This window comes from Hyperoodon ampullatus, assembly GCF_949752795.1.
Source record: "Hyperoodon ampullatus genome assembly, chromosome: 6".
Lineage (NCBI taxonomy): Eukaryota > Metazoa > Chordata > Mammalia > Artiodactyla > Ziphiidae > Hyperoodon > Hyperoodon ampullatus.
Genome location: NC_136919.1, coordinates 1,294,619 through 1,320,955, shown reverse-complemented (window position 1 = coordinate 1,320,955; position 26,337 = coordinate 1,294,619). Strand labels below are relative to the sequence as shown.

The following is a 26,337-nucleotide window of genomic DNA, read 5'->3' as shown; positions in this document are numbered from 1 at the left end:
GGGGGTGCAGGTGCACGCCCTGGGGGCCACAGGAAGGACGGGCCCCTCTGTGGAGCCGCACTAACGCGGTCCCACCAGCTTGGTGGACCCACGGCCCTGGGAGGGCCCTGTGTGCCAGCCATGTCCTCTGTCACACACTGGGCCCAGCCGGGTCCCAGGGTCACCAGCCAGGCTGCAGCTGGGCCCAAGCACGGTCTCTGGCTGCTTCAGGATTAGACTCTGAAGTCCCCGGGGAGAGCTCCCCCACCCCCGCCCCAGCCGCTGGGCCCGGCCCCTCCCCCGGCGGCCCCCCACCGCCCCTCGGCCTCCTGTTTGTTCACTGACATGATCCCCGTTATCAGCGGACAGCACACACAGGAAGTCCGGCTGGGAAGGGCCCATCCCAATCCCGATTTACACGGGGACGGAGCATAAAAAGCCGCCCTTCCTCGCTCCGGGAGGAGCCTCCCTGCCCCGAGTCCACCGTCCCCATGGCCGAGACGGAGGCTCCAGCCGACAGGACAGGCAGGCGGCCTCGGGAGTTGCCTCAAGGTGGCCGGCGAGGGGTAGGGCCCAACCCTGGCCTGAGGGGGCAGCAGTGGTGGCCATGGCCGAGCCAGCCATCCCCGGGGCGGCACCAGGTATGCAGGGGCGGCCTTGGAAGGCAGCGAGGGGGGAGAGCAGGGCGAGCGCCCCTCTGCGGGCTCTGTGGACCGCAGGCACCTGCGGGCTGAGCTCTGAGGGTCTGCACTCCGCTAGCTGGGGCCACCGCATCACCCCCCCATGGGTGCCATCCTCACCTTGGCCAAGGGCACCCGCTGGGGGTGGCACAATCTGGATGCCAGCCTGGCCTGCCCGACCCTGACGCTTACGCTGGGCGGCCCAGCAGCTGATGGGACCCCTGGACGGAGAAGCCAGTGCAGCGGCCTCCCTGCCCCTCGCACACCCTCCCGAGCCCGCTCTGCTTTCCCGGGGAAGCCCCCGGGTTGGCAGTAAGGCCACCTCAGCTGGCCCCTCTTCTCTGTGACCTGCGTGTCCCGAGGGCATCATCCCCCAAGGGTGGGGGAGCACCCCGAGGGTGTCGGGGAGGGGCGCCGGTGAGGGGTGGGAACCCCAAAGCCAAATCTAGAGCCAGGAGGAGCCATGCAAGTGGGGGGCACTGAGCACAGCCCCAGGAGGAGTCCCCCTCTTCTGCTGCGCTGGCTGGGGGGCGGGCAGAGGGAGAGCTTGGTGCGGCGCAGTGTGGGCGCTCTCTTGGTTCCCCTTGCAGCCTAGGCGAGCCCCCCACCCAGAGCAGCCCAGGTCCCCGAGCGGGGGGGCCCTTCCTGGCCCCTGACAGTCTTGTTGTCATGTCCACCCCAGCAGTCTGTGTGACAAACACCCACTTTGTAGATGAGAAAGCAGGTGCTAAGCCAGGACCAGCCACGCAGCTCCCCAGGCTGCCTCTTTCTGCTCAGGCCTGAGGTCAAAGGGTCAAGTGACCAGCTTCAGGGACTGGATGGGGGCAGGGAACAGGGCAGGGCAGCTCTCCCTCCAGTCCCCCTGGGCCTGGCCCTTAACTCTTTACTGCCTGGGGCTGCCTGCTTGGGTTGGGGGGGAAGAGACACCGCCACGCCAGGGACCGCCCCCCACTTCACAGTCACAGGCATCCCAGCCCCCGCCACCCCAGCCACCCTCAGGTCATCTTCCAGGGACTTCCAGGGACCCCTAGTCCAGGAAGGGGCTCCTGTCCAGCCTCCTGTGTCCCCTCCCTTCCTTTACCTCCTGTGCACCAAAGTAGGCCTGATCCGGATGCCCCCCGAGCTGAAGGCCCCCCTCCCCATGAACCTGCAGGATGCCCACCCAGCACCCCGGGCTTTGCAGAGCTTTCCATCCCGGGACTCAGGACCCCCGGGCAACAGACACACGGAGGCTGAGGGTGTGGGCAGGCCTGAGAGGCCCGTTCGGCTCTGGCCATCAGAGGGGTGGGGGTCTGTAGGCCAAGTGCAGGCCAAGCTCCCACAGCCGCATGGAGGCTGGCCCCGTCCCCCTCCCCAGCCCCTGGATGTCACGGTGACCAAGGCTGTGTGCTAACCTACACTGTGTCTCTGATCCGCAGACCCCGGCACAAGGGAGGAATGGGCGGCCCCCACTGCTCAGAAGAGCAGCTGCCACCAGTGTCTGGGGCATGAGGGAGACTGCTTCTCCAGGTGAGTGCCACAGGTGATGCTCTGGGCAGCAGCAGGGGGGCCTGGCTGGGCCTGGGCACGTTTTACACGTGTGCACACACACACACACTCACGCACACACACGCACTTAGGTGAACAGGGCCTGGGCTCCAGTTCCAGGGCAGAAACTGCCAAGAGGTGCAGGCCCAGGGTGTCATGCACACTAATGGCTGTAACAACGCTGGTGCAGACATGACAGAGCTCCCCAGGGGAGGAGGTGTTGGGGCACGGGGCACCTGGTTCCAGCTGTGCCGGCTGCTGTCTCTCAGTGGGCACTGCTGGCCACTCCACCACATGGGGCTGCTTTAGTCCATGTTGCAAATGTGGAGAGAGAGCCTGGAGAGGAGGAGAGGTGACTGGCCCAGGAGCCCCCAGTGGTGACCATGCACTTGGGGGACTCCTTGGAGGCCTGAGGAGCACTCAGGGGTGGTCCCAACTGTCCTGAACAAAGGGGGCACCAGGTGGGAGCCTGGCAGGCCCCCTAACCTGGCACACTGGCTGGGAGGGAGGCTTGGTGTCACACCTAGGACCCAGCTGGGCTCTGCCGAGCCCCGCCCCCACCTGTGTGATCTCCGGAAGTACCGGCTATGAGCCTGGGGATCACTGACGTCCACCCCACGTGTGGCTGCAGGGCAGCGGTCCGCTTTAGCCTGCCCCTGGTGCCTAGGGAGCTGGCCACCCGGTTGCTATGGCCATCCCCGGGAGTCGGTGCTCAGCCTAGGGGAGTCAAGAGCTAGCTACCCGCGGCCAGCGCGGGCTCCCCATGCGGCCTCCGGGCACCTGGCTCTCGGCTCAGCCCTGCGTCCCCGGGAGCCGGCTGGGAGGGGCAGTAGCGCTCGGAGGCGGGTAGTGCGTCAGGAGACCCGGTTCCAGCTGACTCACCGCTCGGCCCCGGGGGTGCCGTCCGCCGCGGGGCCTCAGTTTCCCAACCTGCGCAATGGGGGCGGGCGGGGGTTCGGAGCCCACCCAGGGTGGGGGCGGGCCGGGGGCGGGCCGGGAGGGGCGGGGCCGGGGTTGGCGGGCGGGCGGGGCCGAGGCCCCTCTGCGCGGTGGCGACAGCGGCGCGTGCGCGCCCCGGATCGGGCGGTGAGTGCGGAGGGAGCGGGGCGCCTGGCTGCGGGCGAGGGGACGGCCGCGGCCGGGGGGTCTGTTCGCCGTTCAGGCTGGGGGCGGGGGCCTCGCCGCGCGCGGAGCTGGGGGGCGACGCAGGGCGATCGCGGGGAGCCCAAAGGTGAACGGGCCGGGAGCGCCGGGCTCTGCCGCGCGGGCACCCGAACCCCAGCCCGGCCCCGGATCTCGCGGCTGGGTCCGGAGAATGGGCCCAGCGGCCTTGGGAAAGGGCGCCCCCTGCTGGTGACAGGTGACCCGGGCCGGCCGCGCGGGGGACCCGGGCGGGGGACGGGTGGGGCGCCGCAGCCCCTCATCCCCCTATCCGGGCCCTGTGGCTCCCCCAGGGCCTGACTCAGAGCCTCGCGGGCCCCGGACCCCGCAGCCCAGGCCAGCCGTACCCTGCGGTGGCGGAGGGGGGGAGGTGTCACTCCACCCTCGCTCCCACTCCCCACGGAGCCGGCCGTGCAGGGGGAAGGGGAGACGTGGGGTGGGCGGTGGAGAGGGCGCACCCCCAGGGAATCAGTCTTGTAATCTCACTCCGCCTCTCCGCATCCACCCCCGCCCATCCTAACGTCCAAAGCACCCTTCACCGTGGAAGGGGGGAACCCAGGGCTATCGCCCTGCGGTGGAGTCAGGCCCCTCCCTCTAACGACTGTCTCCCCGGGTGGGGGCAGCGAGGCGGCAGCCCGGGGCAGGTGGGAGGGAAGGTGGTGGCAGGGCTCGTGCAGACACTCAGAGGGGATGGGACGTTATTGCTTATCATTCTGGAGGCGCCACAGACCACCCTGCCCTGGCTCCCCCGCCCCAGCAGGGCTGTAGCACCAAAGGGAAATGAGCTTCTGCCAGCCCAGCACAGGCTGGTCAGCGCCCTCGGCTTCCTCTGGCCTAGGGGAGAAGCGTGACTTTCAAAAATCAACTCTCTTCTTTTAAAAAGCACGATTTCCTTTCTAACCAGCTTCCGATAGGTTGGGGAGGTGCTTGTGGAGGACAGTTACATTTGAATGAGATGCACCGCCCTCCAGGTGCCCGGTGTGGGAGAGCTCAGGGTCTGCGGAACCCCGGAGGCCCCTGCCCAGCCCTGCCAGCGCCCCGGCCCACCTCTGCCTTCCCAGGGCCCACTCCGCAGGACCACCTGTCCCCACCATTTCAATTCTTGCCTGGACCACCACCAGGCCCGCTGTCGTTTAACAGTGTGCTCCCCGCAGAGTTCATCTTCTGAGCCAACTCTGACTGGCAGGACATGTCCCTGCCCAGAAACAGCTAAGAAGCACACCCCCCGCCCCCAAACTAAGTCCAACACCTCAGCTGCCCGCTGCAGCCTCTGCCTGCTCGGCCACCCAGCCCTTCCCTCTCAGGCCCGTGACAGAGAACAGGAGGTGCAGGAAAGCCTTCGTGCAGCTGCCTTCCTGCCCCCCAGGGCCGCGTGGTGCCGTGGGAAGAGCATGGACCGAACACCCAGCTGAATTCCCCCGTGGACCAGGCGTGGCATCGCCTCCTTCTGGGTCGGCCTGGGCGGGCATCTTGGGCTCAGTAATGCTCATGGTGGTTTATGGGACTGACCATAAACCAGAGGAGCCAGAGGAGGGGCCTCCAAGACCCTAGTGGTGTCTTTGAGGAAACTGAGTCCCAGAGTCCCAGAGAGGGAGGTGACTGTACCCAGCCTCTGCTCCCCGCCCCCACCATACACACCAGTTCATCTCCTTCCTGTGCCCTTTCCTTCGCAGGGCGGGGTGGGGGGCCCTGCAGGGCCAGGCTCAGCCCACCTGGGGGAAACCTCGGATGGAGCGCCCGGAGCATGGGAGCAGGGAGCTCCCAGCTCCCCAGACCCTTGGCTGTGCACGCAGATAGCAGCCCCGCCCCCGTCCCCTTGGCTTGTCGCAGACCGTCAGCTCCCAGCTGGGGCTCCCCGGGAATCCCTCTCTGGGCCTCCCCGGCTCCCATCCACAGCCAGGGCAGGGACGGTGATCGGCTCCACTGGCGTGTGGGGTTGCTGCTCCAATCCCCCCACCATCTGGGGACCCAGTAGGGCCACTGTCTTGGGAGCCCTGGAGGCTATCTGCACTACTGGTTTAGTCCCCGGCAGAGGAGTGACCCCCTCTTAAGTGAAGGCCCCGGCCCCACCCTGAGGAGGACCATAGTGGCCCCTGCCTGCTGGGCACCTGCCCCCCAGTGGACCCCCAAGCCACCACGGCTGGCTCCCCGTCTGGCTCCCCGTCTGGCACGTGAGGTCACTGAAGGCCACAAGGGCCAAGCCAGCTGGGGTGGGTTTCCGCCCTACCACTAACACCCCAATTGCAGACTGAGGTGGGGAGTACAAGGCCTGCCCTGTGGGAAGGGCACCAAACCCAGCCAGGGGACGGAGACGTAGTCCAGATGCCCGCCCTGGGCCCCCACCTTCCCCAGTGAACTTGACCAAGCCCAGCGCTGTCCAGGTGTCTCTCTCCCCAGGCGAGGGCTTCAGCTTCTGTTCCCAGACCCCGGATGTCGTGGCCCTTCTGTGGTCCCTGGGCGGGCTGTATGTGGCTGCGGAGGGGCCGGCCTCCTTGTCCAGGTGGGATGGGGGTGGGGAGAGCTGACGCCGCCCGTGGAGGCTCTGCCGCTGCGGTGAGAGGTCCCAACAAAGTGGATGAGCTGGGCGGGTGTCACGGAGCCAAGAGGACAGTCTCCACGAGGGGCACGGGCTCGAGGCTGGATCTGCAGAGGGACTTACAGGGCTGTGCTTTGTGTGTCAGGCCATCCTGAGGAGAAGGCCGTTCCATCCGGAAACACAGGCCATGTGGGGCTCCCAGGAGCTGCTTCTGCTCTGGTTCCTGGTGCTGGCGGTGGGTGGCACCGAGCATGTCTACCGGCCTGGGTGAGCCAGGGCTCGGGCCTCTGGGTGCTCGGGAAGTGGGGATGTGCGGCCAGGAGCCCTCGGCCCCTCCCCAGGGCAGCCCCCAATGTTTGAGGAGCCGTGGCTTCCCTGTGGCTCCTGCTGACGGTCCTGCCCATGGTGACACTGGGAAATCCCTTCCCCACTTTCCAGCTCCCTTGGGTTCTGGGACTGGGAGGGTCACAGCCCTGGGAGCCCCCCACTGATTTTCTGGCCTTCATCACCCCATAGCCGCAAGGTGTGTGTCATCGGGGCTCCCAGGGGCCCTGTGTCCGAGTCCTTTGTGCAGCGTGTGTACCAGCCCTTCCTCACCACCTGCGACGGGTACCGAGCCTGCAGCACCTACCGGTGAGCGCCGCCTGCCGCCGCAGGGCCCCATCTGCCACGCGCAAGCCCTGGGGCCGGGAAGGCAGTGCGCCCCAGAAGGGAAACCGAGGCCCAGAGCAGTGAAAGGACTCGCCGAGTCCACGTCTGAGTGGGTGGCAGAGACTCACACCTGTCGTAACCTGGGCGGTCCCGACTCAGGAAGTTACCGCCGTGACCTCAAGTATCAGCTGCTACAAGGGCATCTGGCGCATCCACTCCCCACCCTCATTTTAGAGGGGTCACCCACCCTGTCTGCTCCCCTCCACTTTGGGGGCACTCCCACCCCCACCCAACATGGCTGGCTGCAATCTCTTACCCGCTTTGCTCCCTGAAACCTTCCTTGTCCTGGCCCTGCCCTTGGGGCTCCAGTGGGCACCCCTCTCCCCATGGCAGCCCCCGGCGGTTACGGATGGAGATCCTACCGCCCCCAACACCTAGGACGTCCCAGTCTGTGTCAGTGTGAGGGGCATGCATCTCTGGTTCTCCGCTGTGGGGATGTGGCTTTAAAAGATTTTATTTTCGGGCTTCCCTGGTGGCGCAGTGGTTGAGAGTCCGCCTGCCGATGCAGGGGACACGGGTTCGTGCCCCGGTCCAGGAAGATCCCACATGCCGCAGAGTGGCTGGGCCCGTGAGCCTTGGCCGCTGAGCCTGCGCGTCCGGAGCCTGTGCTCCGCAACGGGAGAGGCCACAACAGTGAGAGGCCCGCGTACCGCAAAAAATAAAAAAAAAGATTTTATTTTCTGTGAGGTTCTTGAAGACCTCCCTGGTGGGGGATGGGAGATGGTGTGGCAAGCCCCTGCCCCTCAGGGCCTAGATCCCCACCCCTAGAATAGGAGGCTCTCCCCCGGGGTGCCACCTCTGCTCCACGCCAGGCTCAGCCAGGCTTCCTTCCAAGCCTTGGGGTCCTGCTCAACACAGCAGGTTGGGCCAGGGAGGTAGCTTGTGCTGTGACCCTGAGGTGCCATCCCTGGGGGAGAGGACCTCTGGGGGCACACCTGGGTGACCTTGTCCACGCTGGGGGAGACGGCTCATGTGGTTCTGGAGGGCATGGGGACGGAGCCAGCCCGGAAGGCCAGCGGCTGGGGAAGGCCTGGCCGGGGCCCAGGAGACCTGGTGGCACCACTGAGGCCCCCCGTGAGGGCCGGGCCCCTCTGAGCTGCCCCCACCCATCCCGCAGGACCCTCTACAAGACTGCCTACCGCCGCAGCCCTGGGCCGGCCCCCGCCCGGCCTCGCTATGCCTGCTGTCCCGGCTGGAAGAGGACCAGCGGGCTGCCCGGGTCCTGTGGAGCAGGTAAGGGCCCCTAGCACCTGGGGTCAGTTAAAGTAGAACCCAGCGAGCGAGCGGTCCATCCCACTCTCCAGACCCGGGGCCAAGCACCAGCTGCTTGCCTCTCAAAACCTGAGTGAGCATCTCCGGCATGGCACCCCTTCCCTGGCTGCCACCGCTGTGGGGCCCTGGGGACCCTCCTGAGTTGGTGACGGGCCTCCCCACCCACCCACAGCAATATGCCAGCCACCGTGCCAGAACGGAGGGAGCTGTGTCCAGCCCGGCCGCTGTCACTGCCCTGCAGGATGGCAGGGCAACACCTGCCAGACAGGTGAGGCTGGCTCCACCCTCCCAGAGGGGAGGGGTCCTCCAGGCACCTCCTGTGTGTCCTGGGTAGCCCACCGATGGGTGGGTCTCGAGGGGGCTCAGGGTGGGCACCCCTGCCTGACAACCCTTTCCCACAGACGTGGATGAGTGCAGGGCTGGAGGGGGCGGCTGTCCCCAGCGCTGTGTCAACACTGTGGGCAGTTACTGGTGTCAGTGCCGGGAGGGGCACAGCCCATCTGTGGACGGGGCACTCTGCCTGCCCGGGAGAGGGGCCCCCAGGGTGGCCCCGAACCCCACGACAGGTAAACTCCCCGCTTGCCCCCCTTGCTGATGCGCCTGGGGGGTGGGCAGGGAGGGCCCAGGGTGGTGGGGGTGACGGGCGCACTGGAGGGTGGATGGGTGGTGGCATCCCCCGGGGACCGCGGGGAGGGCCTCAACTCAGCCCAGAGTGGAAGAAGGCGCCCAAGTGTCCCTGCCCGGGCAGCCTGGAGACACAGCACGTCCCTCCGCTGGTGACGGGACATTATTACTTTTGGTACGCGCTGTGACACTTCAAACTCGTACCGTGAGTAATAATGCGCCGTTGGCAGCCCGGCACCAAGACCGAGAGCGCGGCACGGACCTCAGCCCGGACCCCCTCAGCATGACGGGGACCCCAGCACCGAGGGGCGGGCGGGGTGAGGCTGCGTCTGCCCAGAGCCACCTTCCGGACCTGGAGGATGGCCTTGGTGGACGGCCAGGACCCAAGGCTGGGGGAGGACTCGCCACGACAGCTGGGGCGGGAACCCGGTACCCAGGGCTGCGCCCCACACCTGGAGCAGAGGCTGGAGGCCCCACGTCGGGATGCGAGGCCAGCCCATGGTGGGGTGCAGGGTGGGGAGCCCGGCCCCCCTGACTCGGCACCTGGCTCTCCCCAGGAGTGGACAGTGAGGTGAAGGAGGAAGTGCAGAGGCTTCAGTCAAGGGTGGACGTGCTGGAGCAGGTGCGGGCTGGGCTGGGTACCCGGGGGCCTCGGCATGGGGGCAGGGTTTAGTGGGGGAGCCCTGGGCGGGAGGCTTTCCGGATGCTGACAGCCTAGGGTGCCCTTGGCCTGGCCGCCATGCTGGGCAGGGGCAGCGGACGGTGTCTAGGATGCCAGGAAAGGAGGGGGCGGGGCCACACAGAGAGCCAGAACTCGGCCCAGCCCACCCCCGCCTTTGTCCCTGCAGGGACAGAGTGCCCCTGTGGCCTTTCCGCAGGGTCCTTGGCCTGAGACCCCTCAGCAGCCCCTGTCCCCCCCTCCTAGCTCCTCCACCCAGGGGTCCCAGGCCTCAGGGACCATTGGCCAGGCTGGCCTGTGGGACGTCCGTCTGTGCTGCCCCCTGCCCCGGTCTCCTGGCGCAGAAGCTCACTCTGGTGGACGTCCAGGGCCCTGCAGCTAGAACTGAGTCTGGGGGTTGGCCACCCTATTGTCCTTAAATCCTTGTGGAACAGAGAGGGTGAGGGGCTGGCCCAGGGTCACACAGGCCCTTCTCCACCGGGCCCTCCGCCCGCCCCATAGAAGCTGCAGCTCGTGCTGACCCCACTTCACAGCCTGGCCTCGCGGGCCCTGGAGCACGGGCTCCCGGACCCGGGCAGCCTCCTGGCCCACTCCCTCCAGCAGCTGGACCGCATTGACTCTCTGAGCGAACAGATCTCCTTCCTGGAGGAGCAGCTGGGCTCCTGTGAGTGCCGGGGTCCCCGCGACCTCCCCGCCCACAGAGTCCCCCCACTCTGGTAGCCTAGGGCCCCGAGGCTGGGGCCGGCTCCTCCCCAGAGAGGCCAGAGGGTGCGGGGAGGGGCAGCCACAGGCCGAGCGGGCGGACCTGGCTGGGCCGGAGGCTGGTGGGGAATGGAGACTGCTGACCCCAGCCCCGCCCCTTCCACCCATAGGTTCTTGCAAGAAGGAGGTGTGACAGTCCGACCCAGGCCCCCCCAGGACACCGGCCCCACCCCGCCCTGCCCTGGGCCCTGCCCTGCCACCTCTCCGACCAGGAAGGCGCCCCTGCCCTGCGTGGGGAGGGGGGAGTGCGGGCCTCCTGTGCGAATCCAGCCCCAGCCCAGCCAGCACTCTGGTCTTGTGAGCAGAGCCCGGCCAGACCCCTGCCCGCCCCCAGCCGGCTCTGGGGGCCTGGTGGGCCCACGGCTGAGGAAGGTACGAGGGCTTCCTGCCCAGGGCCTGGCGCCTGTGCTGCTCACCGGGCAGCCCTGATCATTGTCAGAATAAAATGAGACTTGAGCCGCTGTGTCCGTGGATGGATTGCAGGAACATCCTGAACCTGACGGGCTTCCCCCTGGCCGACCACCACGTGCTAGGAGGGAGGAGGCTGCCAGCGCGCCCCCTGGGCCCTCCTAGGCAGGGTCGTGGTGCCCGCTCTTCAAAAGGGGCTGGAGCAGGTGGTTTCGTGAAGGTGACGCTGGCCCCAGGGACAGCCCCCGGCCTGCTCCCCACCCCCACCCCCCGCCAGAAGCCGGCCCCACCCCTAGCCAGCAGCCAAAGAGCAAATCTTCAGCCTCCTTCCCAAGTGCCTCCCTGACCCCTGGGCATGCCTGCCACCCCCAGTGGAAGAAAGTATTAGAGGATGACCATGGGCCCAGGCCCTGGCAGGGAGCACCACCAAGGGTGGAGGATGGTGCTCCCACACTCCTCCCAGAGAGGACGAGGCGAGGGCAGCCCTGCCCGCCCTGAGTGACCACAACTCACCAGGTACTTCCAAGAGTTCGTTTATAAAAAACAACGATGAGCGCGGTACCAATTCAGCAGACTTGCTCCCCAAGGCCGGTGGGAGCCACAGACCCTGCTTTCTGGCCCCCCTGAGGCCCAGGTGGCATAAGACCAGGCGTCCTGGCCCCCCAGAGCCCCGCCTCTCTGAGAGCCTGATGCAGGCCATGGCTGGGACCCCGGATCCAACCTCTGTGCCCCCCAAGCCCAGGCAGGAGGGTGGGGGCTGGGCAGACTGGCCCCACCCCATCAGCCCATCAGGGCCCAGGCCCACTCCCACACTGGACCCCGGAGGCACAAGGGTAGGTGAGGCCCTGCCCTCAGAGCTTGGGGGGGCTCCAGGTGACTCTCCTTTGCAGGGACATCAGGGGCCTGGACCTGAGGCCAGTGACAGGAAGGGGTCCCTTGCTTCCAGGGCCCGAGGAAAGTTGGGAGAGCCGCGGGAGGAGACACAGTGGTATTTGGTGGGCAGGGGTCCCTCTGTCCGTTGTCTAGCTAGGTCCTGCCCCGCCCGGGCCTCGGCTACTGGGATGCCTGGGCATCGGGCCCTGCGGGGGCCCCATTCTCCTGGGGGAGCTGGGATACGTGGAAGAAGGTGGTCCTCATGGCCTGCTGGCAGGTGTCCAAGAGCTCGGGGACGTCGGCGATAGTGAGGCCGGTGGTGGGGATGGCGTCCAGCACCTCCACCTTGATGGTTCCTGGTTGGGGGGAGGCGTTGGCAGCCTGAGGGGCTCTCCAGGGGGGCCCCCTCCTCCCCTTGGCTGCCCGCCAGCCTCCCCCCCAGAGCCTCCCGAGGGGCCGGGCCGGGCTCTTCCCCGGACATCTTGGTCCCGGGTGGTTGGCTTTTAGTTGAGAATAACAGCCACAGTCACACACACGCATCCCAAGCACGTTCTCAGTGGGTGTGGACAAGAGTGTGCTCCCCCGTGAGGACCACCCAGGGTCTAAATGTTTCCTCCCCCAGAAGGTACCCACCCTCCCTTCCACTCCCACCCTCCACGGTGGTTCAGGCGGCCTTGGGGTCTCAGATGTGGGCGGAGGCAGCTTCTATCTTGGACCCCACTTCCCACCTGGGTACCAGGTGCCCTTGTGCAGGGTCTGCAGGGAAGGGCGGGGGGAAGTCCCAAGCTCCATGGCCGGGGGGCATGGGGGTGCCCGGGAGGCTGCTGCCCCTGAGAGTTAGGCCTGGATGCGCTGGCTCAGAAGCCCACCCTGGCACAGGAAGGGGCCACCTCAAGGCCCCCGGGGCCGTGTGCACAGCCTGGGCCTGTGTGTGTGAACTTGGGCACCCAGCCCACCTTCTGGGCACCTCGGTCTCCCCACAGCCCAAGGCTGGGACTCTAGACCCTTCCCTCCCTCCCTTCTTCCTTCCCCAAGCGGTCACTGAGTAGCAGGGGTCTGTAGTGACCACCCAGAAACGGGAACTGTTCTCTTAGGGGCGCGGGTGTCGCAGTGACTGAGAACAAGTGGGCTGGCGAGCGCACAGGTTGGGGGTACCTGAGGTGAACAGCTTCGTCTTGTAGTCGTAGAAGGAGGAGAAGCTGGAGTAAACCACGGGGATGATAGGCACCTGGGGACGGTAGACGTGGCAGCCTGAGGATGGACCGGAGCCCTCACCCAGCCCAGCCTGATCCCCAAGGATGAGCTCTGGGGAGAGGCCTGCCTGGCCACCAGCCTGCCCCCACCTTGGGGCTGGCCCCAGGAGTCCCTGTGGCCACATCCTGCCCCAGGGCGCTTCCACACACTGACTCCTGGGCCTCGGACACCCTTCCCGCCCTGGGTGGCCCAGAGTCCATAAACTCATCCTGCACATCATCATGCAAACATTCCCTTCTCCAGGAAGACTTTCTGGGTTGGCACGTATCCATCTGATGCACATCTGCATTCCTCATGGGGTCCTAAGATTAACCAGGGCCCTGTCCGGTTTAGCCAGAGGAGGTAACTGAGGTCTTTCTGCCCACCCCTCCCTTCCCAACCTCTCCCCCATCCCTGGGAAGATGGGGGCAGCTCCAGCCAGGGGAGGGGGCAGGCTATTTCTGGAAGACATGGTGACTCCAATGGTGATGCCAATGTCGGAAATGGCACCTGGGGGTAATCATCAACCCGGGGCGGGGGAGAGGGGTGACAGCAAACGATGTCCGGTCTCCTGGCTGAGACTTGCTGCCCCGGCCCCCTAAAGCTCCTTCGGTATCTCCTCTCTCCTCTTCCACGACCCCTTCTCCACCGGCGAAGGGAAGTGACCTCAGTCCCGGGCCTGTGTCGGGGGTGTCCTCCTCCTCTTGCTTGGGCAGCGCTGGGGTCAGAGCCCAGGCTCAGGCCCCCATTCCCACGCACCCACCGCCGGCTCGGGGCCCCTCCATCCCACGCTCCAGCTCCCACACCCGCCTGGCACTGGCTGGCAGCTTCTGGAAGGAGGGCTCTCCTGTCCTTGCTCAGGGCCACCAGGGGGTGCTAGAGGCCACCTGTCACAGGTGAAGGACAGGAGAAAAGCAAACCCCTGCCCAGCTGCCCCCCTGACTCCAGTCAGGCAGGATGAAAGCCCCCTCCCCTGACCCCAGACGATGGATGTCTTCCCCTACACAAGTCCCCCAGCACAGGACCGGGGTGAGACAGGGCACCCCTCACCTACCAGGAGACCCCACCCGATGGATGGATGTGCCCCAGTCTCTCCTGCCATCACCCCAGACCCCAGGACACCTCTAGAAGTCAAGGACCAGAAAAACATCAAGCCCTAGAAGTCAAGGACCAGAAAAACATCAAGCCCCGTGGAGGGCTCCCAGCTCACCTATCCTGGCCCATCGCTAGCTCTGGCCCGACCCTGCCTCATGCCACAGGCCCCGCTCCCCGTGAGCCACTGCCCACGCCCACGCCCAGCTAGGGGTGCTGGGGGCCTGAGTCTGGCACAGCCTTCCGGAGACAGCTCAGCCAGCAGGCCTCCTGCCTCCGCCTTTGATGCCGACCCCAGCCTCCCTCCGCAGGTCCCTCGCCTGGCCAGCTAGAAAGCGGGGTGCTGGAGCTCCAGGCACCGGTACGGTGGTGACAAGCATTATTCTCGCCGGCGCTGGGCCTGATCAGGTGCCAGCTTTAATGCTCAGAGTGGGTAAAGTGGCCCTGCCCTCCTTAGCTGGTCAGGGACAGGTGCTGGGTGGGGGGAGGCCCTGCCGCCTGCCCAGCGGGAGGTGGTCCAGGAGCGCCAGTGGCCTTGGCCTGGCCAGGAGGTCACCTTCAGCCTTAAGCCAACCTGGACGCGCTTCCCACCCTGGCTGCGGCCCTGACATACCTGGGCCTGGATGGCCAGGTGGCTGCGGCCCTGACATACCTGGGCCTGGATGGCCAGGTGGATGTGGCCCTGACGCACCTGGGCCTGGATGGCCAGGTGGCTGCGGCCCTGACGCACCTGGGCCTGGATGGCCAGGTGGCTGCGGCCCTGACGTACCTGGGCCTGGATGGCCAGGTGAAAGGCACCTTTCTTGAAAGGCAGCAGATCCCCGTTGTCATTCCGCGTGCCCTCGGGGTAGATCCACACTTTGAGCTGTTGGAGAGACAGGAGGCGGGTCACGGGGGCTTCCCCTGGGGGGCCACCCACCCCCCAGAAGCCACACTGACAGCCGCGGCGCTGCGCCTGGCTTTTCTGCACGCGGTTCACAGACACGACCGACGACGCGCTTTCTTCTGCCAGAGGGAGTCACACTTGCGGGCTGTCCTGACAGCACAAAAGCGTTCACACCGCCAAGCAGGCCCCGAGCCCCAGGCACTCACCTTCTCCCTGACCATGCGCTTGCCCACATCAGAGATCACGGTCATGGCCATCCTGGAGCGCTGCCGGTTGATGAAGAGAACGCCGCCCAGGTACATGATCAGGCCCACGGGCCCCAGGAAGAGCAGCTCGCGCTTGGCAATCTGCACGCAGCGATCAGGGAGGACCTCCATGAGGCCTGAGCCCAGGTCGGGGGGCGGGGGAGACAGAGAGCACAGCCTCAGAGCCAGGTGGCCACCGCCCCGAGGAGGAGCGAGCTGGCCCTCGGCCTTGGCCACCAAGAGGCCTGGGCCAAGGCACGCCTTCCCACTGGCTACCTGGGCATCCCCTGGCCTCTGAGCCTCAGTTTCCCCTGCAGAGGGAAGATGCTGAAGCAGGGCTCCCGAGCCCGGCGCCAGGCACAGGAAGCCTTGTCTCCTGTTACCAGCTGGAGGCCTGTGTCCGAAGCGGGGCACAGGTCCCCGGTCCGCACCTGCCCCCTCACCTGCCAGCTCTTCCAGGCCCAGCCTCCCCCAACTGAAGCAGCGTCCCCCCCTCCTCCCCCTCCCCCACAGGCAACTGGGAAGGGCCGGCCCTCCCGCCAAACCCTCCACAGCTGGCCTACCCATCATGTCCAGGATGCTCTGGTGGTTGGAAATGATGACACAGGGGCGGTCCTCCTCCAGCTTCTGACGGCCCTTTACCTCAAAGCGAAGGCCGTATAAGTACTTGAAGGACCGGATGAACCAACTGATGATGCTGAGGGGGAGACAGGCCGTGAGCAGAGGCCACCACCCACCTTGTAACTCGGGCTCCGCCACCCACCTTGTAATTCAGGCTCCGCCACCCACCTTGTAACTCAGGCCCCACAGACCTAGGCAGGGTCATCCCAGTGCAGGACCAGAGCCAGACACAGCACGGGGACCCCCGCCCGCCCTGGCAGGCTGGCCGCTGACCCTGAGCTCGCCTTCCCCTCGGAGAACCTTCAGGTCCTGTCCCTCAACCCCTCAACGGGATGGCGAGTGCCTCCCTACACCCCTGCTACCCCAGCCGGTGAGGGTGAGGTCACACGGGAGCAAGGCCTTGGGGCCCGGACGCCCGGCAGTGGGGAGGGCGCCTCCTTCCACGTCTGCGTTCCCAGGCCTGCGCCCCACACCCCTGCTCATCACCACAAGCCGGGGGGCCCAGGTGGACGGGGTGAAGGCCGAGAGCCCCTGGGGCTGGGCTGGCTCCGTTCTCAGACGTGTCGGCGACCGAAGGACCCGCCATGAAGAGGCGCCTGCAGAGGAGGCTGGGCCCCCACCCACGGGAAGTGAACGTCCCCTCAAGGCAGAGCCACACCGGGAAGAAAGCGTGGGTACCAAGCGGAGACCTTGTCGAGGAGCTGAAGGCTGCTTCCAGTCTCCACCGCTGGGGAGACCGGCCCCACCAGGCTTTCACTCCTCTGCATCCTACAAAGCAGCGCCCCAGCCCCTTCCACAGACACACCCAAGGTCACATGAGGGTGGCAGTGGAGCCAGGATGTGTGTGGGCCCCGCTCCCAGCAGGAGGCTGCCCTGGGCACTCGTGACCTTGAGAGGCCTGGCCCAGCAGCACTCGACAGGCAGGCACGACCAGGCACGTCCCTGGGAACGGTGCCTGTAGGTGGCTGGCTGGCAGGGAGAAGGGTGGCCCTGGCCCCCTGCTCTGCGGGAACACTACACACACTTGACAAGGGACAGGTGCCTGTGAGGGGTCAGCCTGCTCGGGGTGATGGAGCCCGAGGCTTGAGGTCACTCCTCTGCAACTCAGGCAGGTCCCCTGGGTCCTTCCCATCCGTGGGTGGCAGGGGGCTGAGGGTGGGCCCCAGTGACCCAAGGTTTCCTGACCCAGAACTGTTCCACTTCTCCCAGAAGATGTGTGTGCGCGCACACACACACCAGGGTCATTTGATCTCCCCACGGTCCTGACCGGAAGGGAGGGATTTCCCACTTTATCCAGAAGGGCCTGGGCTCAGAGCTGGCCCTCAATAGAGCAGAGACTCAGAGCTGGGCCCTTGACCCAAAGCCACACTCAAGTCTTTAAAACTGTGGTAAAATACACACAACATAAAATTTACCATCTTAACTCGTTTTCAGTTGAGTGGCATTAAGTGTTCTCACATTGTTGTGCAACCGTCCCCCCTTATCTGGGACTCTTTCATCTGCCCAGACTGGCACTCTGTCCCCATTAAACACTCACTTCCCCCACCCGCCTTCCCCAGCCCTGGGCCACACTGTCCACTTTCTGTCTCTATGCATCTGTCTCCTCTAGGCCCTCACATGAGTGGACCCTGTTGGATTTACCTCTTTGTGTCTGAAAGGCAGACTCGTATCCAGCTCACAAAGCCTAACTCCCCACGTTACCTCATGGTGCAGATGAGGAAACTGAGGCTCCAGGAAGCAGTTGACCCTGGGCTGCTCTCACAGTCAGACCGGCCAGCCTTCCCCGGATCTGGAAGCCAGGCCTTCTTCCTTAGCTTTGTAAGCCTCAGCCAGCTCGAGCCAGACCTTCCTGTTTGTCCCCATCTGGCTCAGGGGTTGCCAGGCTGGACACTCTCTGGAGAACTGACTGGCTGTCTCAGCTGGGGAGCCTCAGGCATCTCAGCTGCAAAACACAGCTTCTCGGGTCATCTTGAGGGTTGAAGGGCACAGGGAGAGGGCACGTGTGTCCAATAAACATGGGGAAAGCTTAACCTCACTGGCAGTCAAAGAAATGCAGATTGAAACAAGAAACCCCGTCTTCATCCTTCAGGTTGGCAGATGAAAGCCTGATAACAGGAGGTGTTGGCCTGGTGTTAGGAAATGGCCCAAGGGCTGCTGGCAGAAGTCAGAGGCCACAGAGGTTTCTGGAGGGCAGGTTAGCAGCACCTGGCAAAAGCCCTTAACAAACCTACTCTCCCTTTGAGCTGCAATCCTCTTCTGGCAATGGATCCTAAAGCAGTTGTGAGGCAGGCATAGGCACGGTCTGAATTAGGAAAATCGGAAAACACCTCAACGTCCCCCCCACCCCTCCTAGAGGAGACAGATGCATAGAGACAGAAAGTGGACAGTGTGGCCCAGGGCTGGGGAAGGCGGGTGGGGGAAGTGAGTGTTTAATGGGGACAGAGTGCCAGTCTGGGCAGATGAAAGAGTCCCAGATAAGGGGGGACGGTTGCACAACAATGTGAGAACACTTAATGCCACTCAACTGAAAACGAGTTAAGATGGTAAAATAAACAGGGCTGTGGCAGAGGAAAATAGCAAAGATCTGTATTTATTTGCTGCCAGGGCTGTTCCCTTGACTTCTAATAACTACATATCGTTTGCATTTCCCGCCCAGGCCACATCTGGAAGGGACGGTGCTTCTCTCCGGTAGTGGCATCTGCTGGCTCCACTTTTCTTCTTTTTTAAAAATTGGGGTGAAATACACATAAAATTTATCATTTTAAACCATTTGTAAGTGTCCGGTTCAGTGGCACAGGTACACTCACATCGCTATGCAGCCATCCCCAATCATCCGCCTCCAGAACTTTTCTATATTTTCTTTTAGTATCTAATTTAAGGGATCAGTCGTATATGGGTAGGTTTTTTATTTTGTTTTGTTTAAACTATGAAAGATGCTGTGTATAAGATTCAGGCGAGCAGGGGCCCTCTGCAGCTGCTCTGCTGCTTGTTTCCCGCCTCTCCCACTCCGGCTGGGAGCCCAGGCCAAGGCAGAGCCCCCGCACCAAAGGCTCCAGGATGGACAGACAGGCCCAGGGCTGCCCCACGTGCTGCAGGAGACAGAGGCGCCCATGGCGACTCTCCACACATCTACAAATAATTGCTCTCAGACAAACTAAAAGATACAGCCGCCGGGTGAGTACAGGAAGCTGGGAAAGAAAGGCGCATCTCGGGAGCATAAAGAGGCAACTGGATGTTCCTCAAGGGGAGGGGACCGGTCACTCCCTGCAGGCGGCGTGCACGTGGGTGCCCACTTTTCCTTCTCCTAATGTCCCATATTTTCAAGGTTTTCTGTAGAAGTGGTGGGAAAGTATCTATTATCTTTTTGTGTGTGTGTGTGTGGTATGCGGGCCTCTCACTGTTGTGGCCTCTCCCGTTGCGGAGCACAGGCTCCAGACGCACAGGCTCAGCGGCCATGGCTCACGGGCCCAGCCACTCTGCAGCATGTGGGATCTTCCCGGACCAGGGCACGAACCCGTGCCCCCTGCATCGGCAGGCGGACTCCCAACCACTGCGCCACCAGGGAAGCCCTCTATTATCATTTTAATAGTGCTTCCTTGAAGAAGAAGGAAGCAGACGGAGCTTTGCAGAGGCCCCTCCAGTGCCCAGGCAGGCAGAGCCGGTCTGTCCTTGCCTGGAGTGCAGTGTGCTCCTAACCACAGAGACAGACACCCCACAGCCACGCCCGGCATCTCCTGAACCCACGCCTGCACCTAGAACAGATGTGAACTGTCCCATTTCAGTCAGACAATAACCCCACAAGGTCGTACACTCATCACACCGAGGTGAGGAAGTCAAGGCCCAGCAGAGCTAAGTGACTTGCCCAAAGTCACACAGCAGGGAGGCCAGGATGGGCCGGAGCCCACCTCTACACCTGACTTTTGAAAAAAATGTGTGAAAAATGTCAAGCAGCGGGCCTGCTGGAGGTGGGGTGACGGCTGCAGGGCTGTCAGGTGGAGTCTCGAGCTCCTTTTGAGGCCTCCCCCTCCTCCCCTGGGGGGCTCTATGACCTCCACCCCACCCCCATCAGGGCTGCAAGTGGCTCTGTCATCCTCTCCCAGCAGGAAGCTCAAAGCAGCCACCCTACCCAGGCTGCCCTGCCTGCCCAGCGCAGGCCTCATCCTGAGCGCCAACACTCCCTGTGCCCCAACACCCACCTGACCCCAGCGCCCCGCCCCTCGGCCGCAGGAGTCACGGGTACACGGGTGCCAGGGATGTGCCTGTCCCACACCCCCCAGCCCTGAACTCCATGTCCTGCCTCCCCTGGGGGTGGAGCTAAGGTTGCCTGAAGCCCAGGTGGCCCAAGGCTGGGTTGAGTGCATGGCACAAGGTTCCAGGAGCACTGCTGACAGCTGCCAGGTAGGTGATTGGTGCCAGCTTTCCATAGCAAGGCAGGTGGCCCCCAGGAGAGGTTCTTTTCAAGTGCCCGCAGGGGCAGCCATCCCCTTAAGCAGAGGGGATTTCCTGGCCCTTCCTGGGTCTTTCTCAGAAGCCCTGACCGGGGCCGCCAGCCTAGAAGTGAGCATCATAAACGCTGCAGATTTTGGGGGGCCTGAGGCCGAGCTCCTGGCAGCCAGTCCCCCTGGACCACCTGTGCTCGCCCGAGGACACCTGGGCCCGGCCCAAGCTCAGGGTCAGACAGACCCTGACTCCCTCTCACCAGCTGTGACCTTGGGCAATGGACTTGACCTCCCTAAACTTCCCTTCCCACTCGTGAAAGGGGAAGGGTGTGGAGGGACTGAGCGAGATGAGGCTGGAACGCCCGTGACACCTGCGGGACCCTGGGAGCCCTCCGCAAACAGCAGCTGTGTCGGCGATGACACAGGCAGGACAGAAGGATCCAAAGTAAATGAAAGCAAGAGGATCCTCCTCCGGCAGCACCTGCTCCAGGCGGCTGGGAAGCAGTTCAAGGTCAGGTCTGAGCTACCTGCTGACCTCTGCCCTCAGACCCTGGACTCGGACTAGGTGGCTCTGGGGAGACTTGGCAGCTGCTTCGGTCGAGAGGCACCGGACCTCAGCCAGACCCCACGGGCTTTGCTCCGGAAAGGGAGGGGCGTGATGGGGTTTGCTCAGGGCGGCCCTGCCAGGAGGGCAGCACACAGAGCCATTGATCTGCTCAGGGGACAGGAGGTCCTGGGAGGGCCACCTGGCAGAGCATCAGTGTTTTCCAAGTGTCACGAGAGCTGGAGCACAGAGGGGGCCAGGAGGTGGGGGCTCCAGCCTGTTCAGGTGCCCAGAGGTGTTAAGAGGGGCGCGGGAGCGGGCTGAACGCCAGGGGCCTGGAAGGAGGCAGGGCCGTGAGCAGTGTCCAGGGCTCTCGGGAGCTCTGCTCTGGGCAGAAGGACACCCGGAGGGGAGGTTCTGCCTCTCACTGTCCCACCCCAAGCAAAGCCAGGGCAGACTTTCCTGCGAGACCAGGGCCCCAGGCCAGCCCCCAGGTGCTGCGGCTCCCGACAGCGCTGTGTCTGCATCCACGCATCCCCCCAGGGCCACGCAGTGGCTGGCAGTGCTGGGTTCAAACCCTGACCGGCATCGACAAGCCCCCCGCCCCTGGCTGCAGTGATGCCCGTCCTCGATGTTTCGAGCAGGTGGGGGGCTCCATCTGCCCTGCCCCCCACCCCACCCCGCAGCCTAGCTATGCCCCCCAGGTCCCGGCCACTAGGATGGACACAGAAGTGGGCAGTTCAGTCCCCAGAGGTCCTGCCATAACAGTGGCATGCTGGACCCCGAGAATGGGGGGGCCACAGGCCAGAGGAGCCGGCAGCTTTCTGTGGCCCCAGGCTGCCCGCCCTGGTCGCCTGTGATGCATGAAAAAGTAAACTCTCCGGGTTAAGCCACTGTTGTTAGGTTTCCTGATCCTGCAGGGAACCCAATTCTAACAGACACCGCTCCCCTGGGCCTCGCGCTCTTCTCTGTCGAATGCGTGTAATAAGAGCATGTGCCCCTGGGACGAGGAAACAGGACCTGCTACTCCAGCCTCACCCTGAACGCGGGACCCTGCCACTCTGGGAGGGGTCCCTGGCCTCAGCCCACAGCCTGGTCAGAACAGAGCCTGCCTCTGCTTCTCAGTTCCCAGCACTGCCCTGCACACTCAGAACTCGCAACTAAATGGCAAAGGCCTCCGCGGGTGCTCACCCAGAGCCCCGTCATGGGGAGGGGCGGCTGCTCACCGGGAACATGGGAAAGTGAGGGGGCGGCCGGAGTGGGGCTGCCCCTCCTGGAACTCAGGGATTCCCCCGAGCCTGGTCTCCAGCCCCAAAGCAGCCATGGCGCTGCCCCCAGCCCCTAATGCCGTGGGAGACAGAGGAAAGATGAAAAGCGTGCACTTTGGAGCCACTCTCAGTGGGCCTGCAGCCCGGGGCCCCCATGTCCTAGCTCTGGGACCCTGCCAATCATCTCCCCATTCCCCGCCTTGGAGGCCTGAGTTTCAAGCTGCTTCTCTGCAGACTCATCTGTAAAATGGAACACGTAATAAACCCCGTCCCCAAGCTTCAGGCATCCGCGGCGCATGGTGTGTGCTCAAGAGATGGAAGCAGAGGCTGGTGTCGAGGATGGTGGGCAGAGTCCTTCCGGAAGTTAGGGTGGGACTGGAGCGGGGAGCAGCCAGGCACCCATGGTGCTCAGTGGTCCCAGCCCAGGAGGGGCCTGAAGCCTGTCCACACAGCACTCCAACCTCCACTTCCGTCCTCCTGGGCCCTGTACCTGGACTGGCTACCTAGAGGTACAGGGCACCTCCTCATCCTCTGCATTTCTCAGCCCCCCACAGATGCATGCCTTGGGGAACTCGTGTTCACAAGCCACCCTGTCCCTACCCCCTGTCTTTGCCATCACTGGGGAGCCTTGGGGGTCATCACTGTGACCCACCCCGTGGGACCTGGGGGTGCAGGGGAAGGAGGCTGTGGGCTCCCAGACCCCCAGGCCCACCCCTCTCTGGGGAGGAGACAGGACCTCTGTTATGTCCTGGACTGGTCCCTCTGCAGAGCCTGAGTCGGGGGCTGCCCTGGCGAGGGAAGGACAGCAGGAAGCTTCCTCCTGAGCACCATCAGGGCCTCCAGGGTCCTGAAGACGATGCCCCAGTTGGCCAGAATCTTGGGGGAGGCTGGGGGCCAAGCCCGGCTCTGGGCTGAGGGGGGCGGGCCAGCAGAGGCTGGAGGGCCGGGCTGGGCAGGGTGGGGCTGGAGCGCCAAGTGCTGGTCAGGCTGGCCTGCCAGTCCGGCCACCGCGTCAGAAAGGGCAGCTGGTGACTTCTGATCTGACGCCAGGAAGCAGCTTTGAAGCCCAGGCCTGGAAGAGCGAGTTGGGCCTTTGAAAGACAAGGAAGCGCCTGTGAAGAGGCCACCTGATAATACGGGGCGGGGGCGGGGTGTCACCTCTGGGAACGCCTGTCACCTGCTGAAAACCTGCTCCAGCCTTGCTTCCCACCCGAACCCAGGGCAGCACCCCCTCCAAGGAGGCCACGGGCCCTTGCTGCCTGCAGCCACCCCCTCCCCCTGCCCCTCCAGGCCGGTCCCCAGCAGGTGCTGAATGGAGACTCTGGCTGTGAGCCCACTGCCTGCAGGGGATCCTCAATCTCAGGCCAGGCCCTCAGAGATACATTTCTGGAAACAGGCCCTCCCCACCCCAGAGGGTCGGCTGCTTGAGAAGACAGCTGGAAGGGCAACAAGTGGGCCGCCCCTGGGGTCTGGGCTCCCTGGGACGCTGGCCTGGGCCATTTGGGGGGGTGCTAGAGACCCACGGCCCACCCACCAGGCTCCCCACTCTTAGTCCACAGTCCCACTCCTGGTGCCACAGGAGCCACAAACCCCTGAAAACAGGGCCCGGAGGACCCACTGAGTGTGGGCCAGTCCCGGCAGGACCAGCCCACCCAGATGAACAAGGACAGGGACGGCAGAAAGCCAGGAACCCTCACCCACTGCCCTGTAAGCATGTGGGTGGCGAGGGCCTCGGCGACCACAGTATGCCCACACCACGCCACAGCCAAGGGTCATCATTGCAAAAGCCAGTGAGGAACGTCAGCAACAGCCCCTCCCAATCGGAAACTGGGAGAAAGGGCAAGGAGCCCCCTCTCAGGCCACCGTGACCCGCCCAGCCTCTGCCCCAGAGAGGCCCCCCGACTCTTCTGGTCGGCCCAGCCTGACCCCTCACCCCAGCAACTCCAAGCTCCCCAGCTCTGGAGGGCGTCCCAGCCACCACCCGTTCTTCCCGCCCAGAAGCTGGACCCCAAGGACTCCCCGCCCACCCTCCCCCGCGGAGCCACCACACCTTCCTAAGTGGAAGGAAAGGGAAGGGGAACCGGCCTGGTGCGGGAGCACAAGTGCGCTCATCGCCCGCGGCAGGTGGGCGCGAGGGGTGCCCGAGAGAAGATGAGGAACGCCCCAGGCCCCGAGCGGAGGCGGGTCCGGGCGGGGCGGTGCACGGCGGGCGGCCCACCCTCCCCGCGGGGAAGCAGGACCGAGCCTCGGCCCGCTCGGCCCGGCCCCATTCCTCTAGGGGCCGCCCGCACCCCGCACTCCCGGCGCGGCGCCGAGGGCGAGACCTGTTTAAATCCCTCCGTGCCTGCCCCTGGCCGGGGCCCCGGGGCAAGGGCGCGGGGACACTGTGACGCCGGCTCCGGGGACCCCGGCCCACCCTCGGCCGCCTCCCCAGCCGCGCTCTCCGACCCGCTCTCCCCTCGGCCGGTCCCAGAGCCCGGGAGAGGCGCGGCAGGGCAGGAAGGAGGGAAAGGACACGGGAAAGTTAGGGAAGCGGAAGCGGGCGGCGGCGCGCCGCTGCCCCCGCCTCGGCGTCTCTCCCCACCCCGCCCGGCCCCCTTGCCTCATGTTCTCCACCGTCCGGCCGCCGTGGCGCAGCAGGCAGACGACCGCGGCCACCGCGGCCACCGTGAAGCAGAGCACGCAGTACAGGCCGATCTTGGCGTAGAACTTGGCGGAGCGGCTCAGCTGCACCAGCAGCAGCAGCAGCAGCAGCGCCGCGGTCAGCCACGGCCAGAGCTCCATGGCCGCGCCCCGAGCCCCGACGGCGCGGGCCTCCGACTCCCTGCTCCCTGCCCTGGCTCCGGCCGCGTGCTGGCGGCGGCGGACCCTCCTCCTCGCCCTGACCCGCCCGCGCCCCTTACTGCGAGGGCGGCGGGGCGGGGCGGCCGGGGTGGCGAGTGGAGTTCGAGCGAGGAAGAGTCTAGGTGCGCCCCGCCCGCGATGTCCACACCCGCCGCTTGGTCACCGGCCCGGCACCGCCCCCGTCCCGCCCCGCCCCGCCCCGCCCCGCCCGCGACACTGCCCGTGCCCCGTCGCCAGACCTCCGGCCTCTGGCCCTGCGCCCCTCCCCAGCCCCCGCATCCCCGCAGCGGGTCGCCTGGGCCGTGGCACCCCGCAGGTCCCCACCGCCGGGCCGCCTTCCCCGCAGCCGCGGGCACCGCCTTCGAGCCCTAGACCGCGGCTCCAAAGGCGGCCGAGGACGCGGCTGCCCTTGCCAGCCCGGTTGCCACACAAGGGGCCCTTGAACCGCGCCCGGTGACCGACGGGTAGCCTGCCGCTTCGGGTCCGCGCCAGCGACTGAGGGGAGACCCAGCCTCGTGTGTTCCAGTGGGCGCAAGGACTGAGGGGAGGGGGCTCTGAGTAGGCGTGAGGCGTGTTCCTGGGCGGGGCTGGGAGCAACGGCTTTGGGTGCCAGGGCCCGCCTGTTATCTCCAGCGCTCCCGGTGCCAGGCCGGGGCCGGTGTCAGGCGGCTGTGTTCACCACACCAGCGCCTGGGCCTGCGCTGGCTCTGGGGAGGAAGGAGCAGGGACCCTGCCCGGTGCTCCAGGTCACCCCCTGCGCGCGCAGCCAGCAGGCCTCAGAGCAGATCGGGGCTGTAAAACCAAGTTTCCTTTCTGCACAAGTGCCCTCCACCTGTGGCCTGGGTCCCGGGTTTGCTGCAATTTACCAGTGGCCGCATGTGGGGTTTGCTGCAATTTACCAGTGGCCGCATGTGTGGAGCCCCAGGGGCCTTAAGAACGCTACTATTGGCCTCTTCCCTTTTTCAGATGCTGAGGTGATCTGTTACTGAAATACTTCACTGAAGCCTCCCCCCTCCCCAAACTGCTATTTTGGCTGACAAGGACAAAAGCTCCCATCGTGGAGTGAATGGGGGTCCCAGGCCCAAAGAGAGGAGAGGTTTCCCTGCTGTGGGTGGAGCAGCCCATTCACAGGTGTCCTTAGCGTTTCACAAGCCTATGGGAGCGTTTCTCCAGCTGAGTCTTGCTCCAAATCCGTCTGGCCACCATTCTGCATCACATAGAACAGCTTGTCTCTTTTTCCACTCTTGCAACAGGATATAGCTGCCCCCTCTAGAGGAGGCCTGAGAACCCCCCGGGGAGGGGGTGCCGGCACTGCTGTGCCTGGGCTGGCTGCAGGATTTGGGGCTCCCTGGACAGACCACAGTGAGACTCCAGAAAAGGCTCGTAGGTCAGGTGGGCGCACGACAGCCAGCAGTGCTGCTGGGGCAGGAGGCCGGGTCCCAGGAGGGCTTCTCAGACGGGGTGTAGAAATACACTGAGCTGGAGGCCCCAGAGGGTCCTTACAGAGGAACGGAATCCCATGCTCACAACCACCAGGGGCAGATAGAGCTGCTTTACCCAAGGGCTCCTTCTGGTCCTTTAGCTCCCAGCCCACCAACCTTGCCAAGGCAGCCCCACCCACCCCTCACATCCCTTCCCGGGCTTCACTCTTCCGAGCGCTTCCCGTGACTCAGTTACGCGTTCGTGGGTTTTCGTGTTCGTGGCCGTTCTCCCCCACCTCCCAGGGCTGCTCCACTGAGCCGTGCCTGCTCTGGCGTCTGACACCCAAGAGAATAATGCCTAGCACACAGTAGGTGCTCCACAAATACTCCCCAGAGCAAGCGCCTCCCCATTTTACAGAGGTGACGGGGGAAAAGCCGGCCCGGCCCCGGGAAGGCTGCTCGCCCCTGGTGCGCTGCCCTGTCCTCCTGCTCCCAGGGCTGGTGGTTCTGGACGCCGCTGTTTTGTCCTCAG

At 65.2% G+C, this 26,337-nt stretch overlaps 2 protein-coding genes across 8 annotated transcripts; one reads left to right on the top strand and one right to left on the bottom strand.

Moving 5' to 3' along the window:
• Window positions 1–488: 488 nt before the first annotated feature.
• EGFL7 (EGF like domain multiple 7) lies at window positions 489–10,387 on the top strand. 7 transcript variants are annotated; one of them, XM_079706117.1, is made up of 9 exons: window positions 489–620; window positions 2,078–2,168; window positions 6,400–6,516; window positions 7,712–7,827; window positions 8,039–8,134; window positions 8,268–8,432; window positions 9,048–9,112; window positions 9,671–9,833; window positions 10,042–10,203. In XM_079706117.1, the coding sequence occupies exons 1-9, from the start codon at window positions 587–589 to the stop codon at window positions 10,062–10,064; spliced, it is 870 nt and encodes a 289-aa protein (XP_079562243.1). In that variant the 5' UTR covers window positions 489–586; the 3' UTR covers window positions 10,065–10,203. The 7 variants fall into 7 exon arrangements, with proteins under 7 accessions (XP_079562243.1, XP_079562241.1, XP_079562245.1 ...); XM_079706115.1 differs by lacking the exon at window positions 9,671–9,833 and having other exon boundaries at window positions 10,042–10,387; XM_079706119.1 differs by lacking the exon at window positions 9,048–9,112 and having other exon boundaries at window positions 10,042–10,181.
• A 469-nt stretch (window positions 10,388–10,856) lies between these two features.
• On the bottom strand, window positions 10,857–24,324 carry AGPAT2 (1-acylglycerol-3-phosphate O-acyltransferase 2; the record flags this gene model as incomplete). Its single annotated transcript, XM_079706519.1, has 6 exons — window positions 10,857–11,568; window positions 12,368–12,440; window positions 14,307–14,402; window positions 14,630–14,805; window positions 15,232–15,365; window positions 24,143–24,324. The coding sequence occupies 6 exons, from the start codon at window positions 24,322–24,324 to the stop codon at window positions 11,393–11,395; spliced, it is 837 nt and encodes a 278-aa protein (XP_079562645.1). The 3' UTR covers window positions 10,857–11,392.
• Window positions 24,325–26,337: the final 2,013 nt, after the last annotated feature.

What these genes read in the sequence shown, in the direction of transcription:
- EGFL7 (XM_079706115.1), top strand. Translation starts at nt 587, where the DNA reads ATGGCCGAGCCAGCCATCCCCGGGGCGGCACCAG. An exon ending in CGAGCCTGCAGCACCTACCG is followed by an intron (nt 6,517 to 7,711) that starts GTGAGCGCCGCC and finishes CCCATCCCGCAG; the next exon opens with GACCCTCTACAAGACTGCCT. An exon ending in GGGCAACACCTGCCAGACAG is followed by an intron (nt 8,135 to 8,267) that starts GTGAGGCTGGCT and finishes CCTTTCCCACAG; the next exon opens with ACGTGGATGAGTGCAGGGCT.